We start from the raw sequence: 12,628 nt of genomic DNA on the forward strand, positions 1-12,628 counted from the left end.
ATAGAATATCAACTGATAGTCTAGATTGATCAATGTTTTCATTTGTGAAGCAGATCGACAGTCACAAAATTGTGGCATAAGTTAATAACATATTGTTGGTTACTGTATTGACAGCTCTTAACCCATTCAGGACTAATTAGTTATTGGTTGACTGCTCCCCCAGCCTAATTAATTTTTCACTAGCCTTACAATTAAAATAGAGCTACACAAAATTGTGTATAACTAGAGTTCTTTTCAAAATAATCTTGATTTGTTTTTTGCAGCTTAACAAAGACATTCCAGGCTACAATGTGATATAAATTTTTGTGCACCTTTACAAATTCTACTGACCACAATTTCTAATAATTCTGTGAACTTTTTTTTATCAAAATTGTTTTTCATGTTTCGTAGCAGCTCACAAGCAGTTTTTTGATACTGACATTGCTGGACCTATGTTAGATTGATAGCAAACTTTATCAGCAGCAAATAAAAAAAAAGATTTCTCAATTCCGAGCAATAGAACAGGTGTTACTAGCTTCTAACCAACACTATGTCACTGACAGTTTTATCAATTATATAATCGAACAATTTGTTAATTTATATTGAAATGCATTGCAGAGGTTATTATGAATATATTATGCATAAAAAATACTCAAGTTACCAGCTAACAGACTATCAATTACCAGCAAAAAAAATAGGTGTAAAAATACAGTAAAATATATTGTAAAAAATACAGTAAAAATGAATATGCATGAAAACGAAACAATATATACATGTATAATAAGGGTGTGTTCATTAAAAAATTATGACACGGTGAGAGTTATTTGATGCCAACTACACATGCATATTTGCTGCCATTATAAGTTAGTTGATGTAATATTCATCAGATATTGGTGTTGAAGCCCTAGGCTCATCATCAACGGCATCATCACTCACAAGCCCTTGACTGTCTTCACCTTCATGTAGCAAATATGATACAGCCTAAAAAAATTGTGCTTTAGTAGCTTTTCAGGGTAAATACCTGATAACAAATTGAAAATAAGTAGTCTACTGCAGCTAACAATTGGTAATACAAATTGCAAATATTTTTTGATACTGTAAATATAAACACAAAAAGTCATGAAGATGATTACTGTGGTAAGTGTCCCCTATCGACCAATATTAGAACCTAGTGGTTGGGGCTAGTTTATAGTAGATGTTGAGGTTGAGAACTATATGCTTGACTAATTGTGGGTTGAACAATTGGATATAAATGAAATAAGAAATTTTTATTATCTTGTAGTTCTACAAGGAAATCATAAAACTATTGTTTATTATGGGGTAATAGAGTGATGAGTTAATGCTGCAAAAAGATCTAAATTTTATTGGATTGAAAATGTTATAATCATGTGTATCATTAAAAAAATCCATATCTTACACTGTTAGAATAAAGTTTGTTAGAAATTCACAAGAAAAATTTCGGCTTTTTATCGTTTTTTTTCGGTAAAATTCTATAAATAGCCACATAAAACTTACCTTCTTCCATCAGAAAATTCTCATTTTTTTCTTGAACATTACTTTTGTTGCTATTTTCTTCCCCTGAGCTGATTACCGCATCTAATTCACTTAAAAATTTTGCCATCGTTCGGATAAACCTTTTCCAAAATGGCGATCATCAAATTTCCAAAACAGTTGATATCTATCACATAATTTGTTAGTTAAAACTTTCTTGTCCAATCACATATTTGGTATCAAAATGATGCCCAGACTCTTAAACTTCGTTTGGTGAATGAATAAAACCGATGTACCTAAACAGCTAAGCAATAGAGCAAATCAAAGTTTAACCCGAGTACTTCGGGAATGGGCCCTGGAGAGCACAACTCTTCCCGATGTATTCGGGAACAGTCCTGAGTGGGTTAAAAAGGCAGCTGTCAGTGTAGGAACTTTACAATAACGATCATTTCGAAAAAGGGATTTTCATAGGCTCCACATCGCTCATTACTAGACCTGTTCTTGTCCAATTGCCCATCGAAAATATGTTAAAGGAATTGAAAGCTTGTATTTCATTCAATCTTTCACTGCAGTCGAGTTGTCTACTAAACAAACAAAATGTTTACTAAATCCAAACTACAGCTCAGTAAACAACATATACCCTACCCTAGACACTTATATTTCGCTAGTATTTAGTTTCGTGAGTAGCATACAGAGTAAAATTTCGATGCAACTTAATTTCGCAGCTCTGATGAGTGCGAAAATATAGTGATGTGAAAATAAATTCAGTGGAACAAACATAATTAGATTCCTCAGGTTCGGTTCACCGGTAAGAAAAAAATTTCAATTTCGAAATAGTTTGTAATTGTGAACCGCAGTTAGAATTGTGTGGCTGAGATCGATAATGCCATTTGATCGCTTGCTGCCATTTGTTTCTTGGACTATCAATGAACAAAGCTATTTAATTCCGCGATTTCGCTCATTCTTTATGATAGTTTAGTTTCGCTCATGAAACTTTCGCGAGAAGATGACTCCGCGAAAACGCCAAAGTTAGATGAGGCGAATACTTAAGTGTCCTAAGGTATACCAAATGGATAAAAGATACCATCTAATTTAGATTAGCTACATAATACCTCCATGATTTAAAGAGAGTTGAAACAGAAGATAAAAAGGCCAAGATTGTCAAAACATGTCACATGTGTATATATTTTTAATTTGTTATCTAGGTCTTTGATTAAATGCTGGAAATCATATTGATCTCAGTGTTGTTATACAGTAGTAATTCTAAGTTCTCCTGCAGAAGCAGAAAGCTGCTGATTGCAGTAAGTGCACCCCATGATAATCAGCAATTCAGCAACACTGACCTGAAGTGATTTCTTATTCTCGATTGACAAACGGCGGTCTTGTTATTGCTTTCGAGCCATCACACATTTCTCATAAACTAGCGTTGTTATGTTTGTTCAAACATCTTGGCTCGTCGATAATTGATTATTAAAAGGAACCGCTGAACATTAGTAGTTTGCTGCCATTGGCTGTTCTACTTCAAATTCTATTGGTCGATCTTGAAAGTAGAGGAATAATTCATCACAGCTTACTGAGGTAAACAGGTGAACTTGCATCGTAATTCGCTATGAAGTATTGTCAGTAATGTTTGTATCTACTAGAGCAACACGGTATGGTATGGCGATTTAGTTGTTTGGCGGCGGTTTTTCAAGCATTACAATTTGAAATTCGTCACCATTTAAAGAGATATCGCCAATCGTACAAACGATATCATCGTGTAATGGCGATCTATTGCACACCTGACGACTTTCAGAGTGAGTGATACTGGAACTAAAATGTACATGCCTTCTCGTCTTATGATAAGCTCATTCCATGTTCCTGCACGCCATCCATGAAATAGATGTTTCTACTTATCACGAACATCAAACAGTTTCTTTGCAAGTTGAAATATACAAAAAATGTGTAAACAAAAATGTACAAGTACATATATCGCAAATCGTCTATTTGCAAGATCGAATTATCTGGTGATTTTTGAAAATCTTGAAGTTCTAGTATCTACATATACGTACATGTATCTAAAATCCTCTTATTTCATCGCTTCTTTTAGAAGAGTTCACCACTACGTAATATTCTATGTAGTTTGATTGAGAACATTTGTTGCATTGCAGGCGAGCAAACGCGGAGACGTTATGTTCCTGATCAGTACGGATATCTACCTATGCCTCCTCCACTTCCTCTTCCACCTATGCCCATCTACCCTCCTGGCTACCTCCCCCCTACTGCTCGCCATGTGACCTTCAGCTACAACGACTCTGTTGAACCTGACTACTCTCCACTCTCAGGTATTGCGCAATATCTTCAGATAACATCTTAATGTACTATCTATTGCTCAGCTGCAGTTATCTGAAAAGAAGTATTAATCTACAGATTAAATTTTGCTCAGTTTGACATGTCTGCAGATTACATTTTAGCATATGAGTTATTCTTCAGCTGCAGTTATTTGAAGAAAAGTGTTAATCTGCAAATTACTGTTTTACTTAATTTTATATATCTGCAGATTATATCATGTTATACAATCTATTATCTATTTTTCTGCTACAGTTATCTGTCAAACTTCATTGATCTCCAGATTACATTTTACTCAACTTTAGATATCTGCAGATTGCATCCTTGCATAGCTAAGTTCGCCAAACGTTTCTATATCAATTTCAATAATAAACCTGCAATTGAGCTGGTCTTATGTAGATCGCACCTTGTCCTATTTATGCTGCAGATTACATCCTCCCTGTATCTAGACCAGTTTGGGCTGACACAACTTGTTTATCCTCAAGTATATGCTTGTATATTCTCAAGTTTATGTCTAGTTGATGTCAAGGGTTTGTGTGAAAGTATCAGTTTATTTTTATCATTTACAACTGTTTTTGATGTTTGAGGTGATCTGATTGCCAAGATGTTTCAAGATTAAAATTGATAAAACTTTATCACAATTTAAAAGCTCAGAACTAACCAAAGTTTTATTGTTACGTCTATAGTTGCAAAGAGACTGACAGAATAGATGTGTAACGATTCAATTTGAACGCAATGGCCGATATAAAATATCGAAATGATAACAACTCGTGACATCATTTCGCAAGCATTTTCCTTCTGAGGATTTTAACCGCGATCAAATTTTGTTGATTTTAATCTTAAAACATTCTGACAGTCAGATCATCTCGTACATCAAAACAATCGTAAATAATAGAAATATATCGATAGCTTCTGATAAAACATACACCAATTTTGTGTAAGTTCATCGTTAACTCTTTCGCTACCGTAAGTCGATGTATCGGCTTTCGCGGTAATATAAGTACAGACCGTAAGCCGATGAATCGGCTTATAGGGTTTCACTTTTCTTTTCATTACGAAGCCCACACATTAGCTAGACCAATCAAATTTTCTTTCTAATGAAACAAGTCAACAACCTTGTTGCCAATTACGTGCAGCCAATAGAACATTTTTTGGCTCAGCAATTCCATTTTTTATTACTTTTCAACACGGGGAAAACCAGATCGTTAACGTCGTGGCAATAAGAAACAGAAACGTGGCAAAAGAAAGCGTCAGAAACTTTGCGAGCGTGGGATTCACTAAACAATTTTATACTTATCTTGTGGAAAAATTTGTTCTAAATAAGATGTATGTTACAGTGAAACGATATCTGCGTGGATTTTTGAGATATTGCTTAAATACTATCGGTGTATCGATTTTTCGAAAATCTATATGAATTAATTTGGGCAGAATAATTTTGCATCAGTAGTTGCGTCAAATTTAAGTTGATCTTAAAAGAAAGCATTTTTTTTCTCTATCAGTTGATATGTTGTTTGTTGTGTTACGGGATCGCATTGCCAAGATATTTGAAGATTAAAACCGAAAAAATCTGATCGCCATAAAAACGCTCAGGCCACAAAAACGTGCCCAGACTTGTCCAAAATGATGTCACGCGTTAGGCAACCTGTCTCTATATCTCGTATTCACATCGGCTATTTGCGATAAAAATCTAGTCTTACGCGGCTCTATTGGCATATATCTTATTTTGTATTTGCTCATGTTGGCTAGAATAAAATTTTAAATCCTGCTACAGGTGCATTATTATGAATGTTTCAAAGGCCTCAAATAACGAAAATTGAAAATTTGTTCTACTCACTCTCTCCAAATGTTGTGTAAACATTTGGGTACCGACTACCAATTCTACCGGTCTACGGTAATTCTGTCAAGTCACTATGTAGAACACGGTCTTTGTATCAGCAGCTACCCATTATACTAACGATATACAGCCTCTTATAAGCCCCGCCCACATTATGCCTGTCGCCTATCTTTGGGGCAGGGCTGTATATCATTGCCTACACCGTCTACGTACTAGTTTCTTACTAGTAGTATTCTTACCGAATACTACCTAAGTGAAATAAGTAAGCCACGTCTTTGAAAAGAATATAGACAGGGATAGAGTTTCAAGGATGAGAAGTCTGCTGCAAACTGGATTTGAACTCACCTTCTCCAGTTCTGCGGACATCCATATACCATATCCAATTCACTACAATATTCTGCAAATCATGTTTTGCATTATCTTCAACAATATTATTTTATTATATAATTTTTACAAGCAAAAATATTTTCATCTCGGCATAAAACTTTTATTAAAAATATTCATCAAGTCGTGGCCACTCAGATAGTATTAGCTGATACAATAAGACAAATTCATCTACTGCAACAAACTCAAACAAAACGTCATGGCTTATGCAGCATGCATTCAAGTCTCTCTTTCCACTTTATGGCAGTTTCCACACTGACAAAGCTTCTTCGGCTGGTGGGACGACATAAACATTCTGTAATCAGTAAAAAAAATGCAATAAATATATGTCATTCATAGATATGTCATTCTAAAGCGTATCTATTGACAGCTTCCAAATTGGGAGTTAAATAAATTGCGAGTGTAATTTTAAAAACGAATAAACATTTAATAAAGGCACAAGCAAGCCAAGCCAACGATTCGAAGCTTTGGTTCTGGAAATTAAAGATTTGCAATGATCAATTGATTTTACCCACTTCCTACGAGTGAAAATAATTGGTAATCATGACTCTAATTTACCAAAGAAAATTCGAAAAAAATATTATAGCTAGGTAAAACGGCAGATAAGCTATGAAACGATGATTGGAGATAGCAAAGAATTATCATTTTATTAATTAGTAAATGTATTTATGACTATAAAAATATTATATTTACTCAAGTATAGAAGACTCTAAGTTAATTTACCTCCATTCTGTCTTCCTCTGCAGCAAAACGCTGCTGACGCCTGTCAACAGCCATAGGCTGTCTACTCTAATCTTTTACTAAAAGTTGCTCAAATAACTCTGAGTCGCAGTCGCTATACAAAACTATGTATAACTTAGTAATTGTTGAAACGCGTTGAATCAGTAACGTTGAGAATTCTCTAACGATGAGATTCTTCGAGATCACAGACAACGCGTTTTACGAGTGATAACATTTATTACGGCCTATATAAAGATTTCGCGCTCATGATTGGCTAACGAAGCGACCTCATATTTATCGCTCGTGGTTTCGTTTCAGATATCTTGCTTGTGACGTCACGAAATAGGCACCCGCTGGAACGTGAGCTTTTTAAAAGAGGGCCTCATTCAAACGCATATTTCTCTGGACAGGTTTGGTCTACAAAGACAAAAATGGCATCAAATTGTAGCTGATGTTTTAGCCTTTTATGGGTCCTAATTTCATTGAATTGACTTTTTTGACGCAACTGCATCTTTAAACGGGCTTCGTATGAGCATTCCTTATTTGCTGTGGATCAGGGTAAAGGATTGTACAGTCACTAATTATCCTAGGTAATAGCACCACCAATTAAGATAACTAGCCTCACCAGTGGCTGGGCAAGGCCATATTGCAAAGAAATACTACTTTATCACCAACCATTGTGGTGTAATTAGGAAAATTGAACAATGCTATTTTAGTGGCGTGTAAATATGCGTTTTTATCAAGTTTTTTGTATGCAGTCAGTACAGTGTAGCTTAAGGTCCATCCCTGAAATAAACCAACTGTCAAGATCTCTTTATAGGGTAGGCCGCAACAGGCCACAACAGGCTATCATGGCTGGAGATTGTGTATGCAGCCTCAGAATTGACTTCAGTTATACACTTAACAGATATAGCTATGCTCGTTATTGTGCAATAGTTGTCTTGTAATGTTGATGTGATGAGTTTCCTACAGGATTATTTTTTCTGTGGTTGTTTGCTTGACTTGTTCATCATTGTTCATAAGCAAGGGTCTACTGTAACACTCTACTGTAACAGGAATCAAATGTTTATTGAAGGCTTTTAGGTGAAACTCCATTGCATAGTCACACTTGGAAATCCTGATTGTTAAACAAAAAATGTTTTGAAACCTCTCCAATCTGATGCTATCCAACTGTCCGTCCAGACACGTGAAATGGGGGTATCTCTTGTTTCTTTTCAAACCTGTATTAGAGCTCATAACATCCTTGTTTTCAAATTGCTTTCATGTCCTAGAAAATTTTTCTACTTGATGGTACCGACGATAGCATCTCAACATTTGTGGGCATCCATTCATTGTGTTCCTGTTTCCTGTACTTTCTCAGCTCCCTACAGCTGCCTGCTCTACTAACAGTGATGAGCATCTACAAAGCTTTTGATAGTACACACACACTTTACTTCATTCGTGTCCTACATTGCTAATCCTCCTAGTACTAGCATTTATTGATCTGCAATATATTGCTCTATCAGTTGCTTAGTCATGCTCGACTGTCTCGTTCTTCGTTATTCCTTTCCTTATTCACTATGTTTCCATGACGCCCATGATTTGCAAATTCAAGCCAATCCGAAGTTAACTGCATCATGAAAACAGCATAACTCCGCAAGCTAAGCGAGTTTTCCGATTTGCAAAACATTATCGACAAGCATCATGCTTGCGAGTTATCGGAACAGCACTTGAAACAGCACACGAATGATGGGCATTAAAATACCGTGCCAGCTATTCAATTTTAAACATTTTCAATACTTCTGTCACCCCTTTCTTGATCAGGTTTCACGTGTATGCGTCGCTAATTATTAACTCGTAGTGTACAATTCCTTACCTTGTTTCAACAAGGCGCTGGAGTCGATCCGCATCATGCAAATATCTGTAAAAACACTTAATTCGCACGACAACTTCAAACACGCATGATGCGCTTCATGCGTGTCATGGAAACATAGTGACTCATGCCGCCAGAAGCTGTCATTTCTTGCTTCTTTTTAGCTTCACCCAGCTTTAGCAGCAGCCAAATAGCCACCTACGGGGAAAACTCTTCCTATCGTAGCAGCAATGACACTCCAGTCTCGCCGGCGCCATCTAGTGATAAACTCTCCGCTCGATCAGAGCGACAAAGATCTCAGGCGGGTGGGCGAAGGTCACCACCCCAGCCAGTTGCTTCCCCTCTAGTCAATGAAAGCGGTGACTTTGCCAGACCCCAGCCTGTACGAGTAAGCTCGGCTGACATTGTTGACAGGTGAGTGCAGGTTGCCTTTTGGTTGCCAATACCTTGGAATTGTTAATAATTGTGTTGCAGGAGTCATTAGAAAAGATTATGGCAAAAATTTGAGGCTGGCTCAAAGTAGGTCATGGCAGACTCGGTATGAAACCATAGGGACAGTTGGTCACCATGCAGCTGTTATTATAATTATTCCGTTTATTGGTTGGATAGCAAACGTTTTATTTTTTGTGGAACAGTTGGTACAATATTTGCGGATGGATTATACTTACATCAGGAAAGCATTTTATCAGTTTGGTCATTGTAGTGCTTTGGCCTTTAGCTGAACTGCAAGAAAGTTTGTTGCAAAAGTTGGCACTTCAGTTTACAAAACAGCCGTGTTGATTACATCATATCCTGTTGTGTCATGTGAGTTATTCCAGATCTTGATATTTGTCTTCTCATCACTGTTGTCTGATGGATCGGGAAACAGTCTTAAGTTTTTCTCTAATTCTTGTAAATGTTTGTAGGCGCCTAAAAATTAGTTATATTTAAAAGATTATTTAAAACAATATTTATAAACATGCCTTCATGTTACTCACAACAATTTCTAATGACAACCAAACTAAACCTTTCACTTACGCGTCTTATTCAGTCGGTATATCGATTTGGTACATCACTTGTCTATCGTTGCTTCTTTTTTCTAGTAGTCGAGGAAGGATATATATAGAAAGTAATATGGTATTGAGGAAAATGTGAACATCTGAATGAAAAATAATAATAATGAATAAAAGAATAAAAACGAATTCAAATAAGCCAGCATGTCTCTTCATTTTCACTAGTTTTCCCATTTTAGTTTTTGCATGAGCATTTGGTTATGCCCTGCAAGATGGCTAGCTTTCATGTGGTAGAACAACTTCTATATACAGTGGACCCTCACCATACAATTTTAATTCATTCCAGTGTTGGCATCGTACAGCGAAAATGTCGTATAGAGGGGTATAGACACCCATAGTAATTATCTAATGCAAACACCCCTTTCCCTCCCGGTAAAAATTTTATATAAGTACATGTACTGTACATATTGAAAATTAGCAAGAGTATAGTAAGTTAACCTTAGTAACTATAGTTGCCTACAGTAACTTTAGTGTATTTAGTGGTTATGATCTGCAATAAAATGTAACATTATAATGTACTATGTGCAGTACGTACCGTAGGAAGATCTTACCTTCAGGACAGACATATAACTTAAACGTTCATTTTGAGTTTAACTTAAATGATTTTAGCTTACTAAACTCATACATAAAGCTAAGTTTTAGTATGTATTGTACAAAACTTCAACTGTGTCATCAGCTGCAATTGTATCCCCCATCTGTTCCTGGTTTCGTTTTCACTATAATAATGAGTAACATTGAACTCAGATAGAGCAAGCGTCATATCTCTTTCATGCATTGGGGGAGGGATTTCGATACTGATGTATTCAGCACGCCAACTGCCAAATTTGGATTTCGATAAAAAGTTTTGTTGATATCATTTGACGAAAAAAGTGTCGTGTAGCGAGGTCGAAAAACATTGTGTTCCACATCGTAAGGGGAAAAATCGTATAACAGGGTCATCGTAATCCGAAGACGCACTGTAGTCCTTCTGAACAAGCAAATTAGATTTCAATAGATCAATTTGTTTAGGATGTCAAGTGACATCTAGGGATAGGTAACGGTGTGAGAGGTCATATGGTAATACCTTTATTTTCATTTTATTTCTGGTATTGCTATTTTTTCTGTAAAAATGATTATAAAGTCCAATAAAATTATGTATTATATTACATAACTTTTCATATTCTAAATATTTATAAATGAAATATAGTCAGCCGAGTAGAAATTATTATATTAGGCTGTGAAAGGGTGATGTCATGCTATACTACGCTGTCACAAACTTATTAGGATTTGTCTCCCTTGAGTTATGAAAGCACATTAATATTTCGGAATGAAATGTAGTTACAAAAACAACTTATGTCACGGTGTGTTGGAATACATAATATGTTTTTGATGAATACTTTTGTCCCAAACCATAAAAGTTGATTAACGGACAGAAGCTACCATGCTTTTATTTTGAATGATCTCAGTTGTTTATTGTCAGAGAACGTGTTCCCGAATTGCATGCTTAGAAAATAAGTAACTAGTGTGCCTTATTTTCTTATTAAGGAGACGGATCAACACCTGGATTAATCACGTGGAGAACTCGTGTGTGCACCCTGAGGCTTCTCCAGCCAATAGGAGATCCGCTGCTGATACGAGCAGATCAGTCTGGCTGAGGTCTACATACTCCGTAGTGAATATTCCTGATCACGAATATTGCAGTACGAGAGAGGTCATTGGTATGCTATCTCGCTTATAGATATATTATTAGCTTGTGTTGGGGCCCTGCTACAAAGCCTGATATATACAGATACGCTATATAATCTAGAAACTTGCGTCAACTTTGTAAATGTTTTTTATTTCATTTTTAACAGCTGGTGACTATTTTTGTGTAACAAGTTTTCTTTTTTATAAAAAGAATTATCACATTGACCTATTTATTGCTTTCAGTAACTTTTTACATCACGAACGTTGCGCTTGTCAATAAAATATTTATCTAAGCAGAATTATTAAGGTGATGTTAGTCCTAAAACTGGACATATAAATATGACATCAGCTCGTCTCAGTATACTGACACATACTGACATTGATGTAAGTCGAGTTGGGCATGCATGTAGCTTATAGGGCTGAAAGGTCAAGGTCACATACAGGCTGAGCTACAATATTCCCTAATTTTTCCTGGTTAAATGGGACCAGCTGGACGTGATAAGTTGGAATCCGTAAAATATAGACTAATTTTGAAAGCCACATTTTCATTAATCGGAAGCGTTTTCCTCTTTTTTAAAATTTCATTAAACTTAATTAAAACTAATTTTATTAGACTATTTTGAGGGTTGAGGTTGTTTGAGAGGCATGATGAAGGGTATTACAATCACATTGTACTTTTACACTTTTCAAGATGTAACGGAAAACAGTGAATCCTGATGACAGTTAGCATAATGATACTCACAAAGGAGTCTCAATGGGCCAGAGTATAAAAGAGATTTATGAAATTTACTTTTTATGTTTAATATTTTCTTTTATGAATATTTTTGCCTTGCGAAGTACTGAAGCAAATGGTTAGTATATTGACAGTTGAAGTGTAAGGTGAATTGCCAAGTAGCGATAGATTACTGTATTGACGATAGATTACTGTATTGATGATAGATTACTGTATTGATGATAGATTACTGTATTGACGATGTAGATTACTGTATTGATGATAAATTACTGTATTGACGATAGATTACTGTATTGATGATAGATTACTGTATTGACAATAGATTACTGTATTGGCGATAGATTACTGTATTGACGATAGATTACTGTATTGACGATAGATTACTGTATTGACGATAGATTACTGTATTGACGATAGATTACTGTATTGACGATAGATTACTGTATTGACGATAGATTACTGTATTGACGATAGATTACTGCATTGACGATAGATTACTGTATTGACGATAGATTACTGTATTGACGATAGATTACTGTATTGACGATAGAATACTGTATTGACGATAGATTACTGTATTGACGATAGAT

The 12,628-nt window shown here is 35.6% G+C and overlaps 1 protein-coding gene across 2 annotated transcripts in view; it reads left to right on the forward strand.

The window, feature by feature from the left end:
- Positions 1-12,628, forward strand: part of LOC137399222 (E3 ubiquitin-protein ligase arkadia-A-like) — a 44,807-nt gene that overhangs the window by 7,134 nt on the left and 25,045 nt on the right. For both annotated transcript variants that reach the window (XM_068085233.1, XM_068085234.1), the window contains exons 4-6: positions 3,621-3,794; positions 8,753-9,002; positions 11,165-11,337. In XM_068085233.1, the coding sequence (XP_067941334.1) occupies positions 3,621-3,794; positions 8,753-9,002; positions 11,165-11,337 (597 nt within the window). The remainder of the gene's footprint in view (positions 1-3,620; positions 3,795-8,752; positions 9,003-11,164; positions 11,338-12,628) is intronic.

Source organism: Watersipora subatra, chromosome 7 (genome assembly GCF_963576615.1).
Source record: "Watersipora subatra chromosome 7, tzWatSuba1.1, whole genome shotgun sequence".
Classification (NCBI taxonomy): Eukaryota; Metazoa; Bryozoa; class Gymnolaemata; order Cheilostomatida; family Watersiporidae; genus Watersipora; species Watersipora subatra.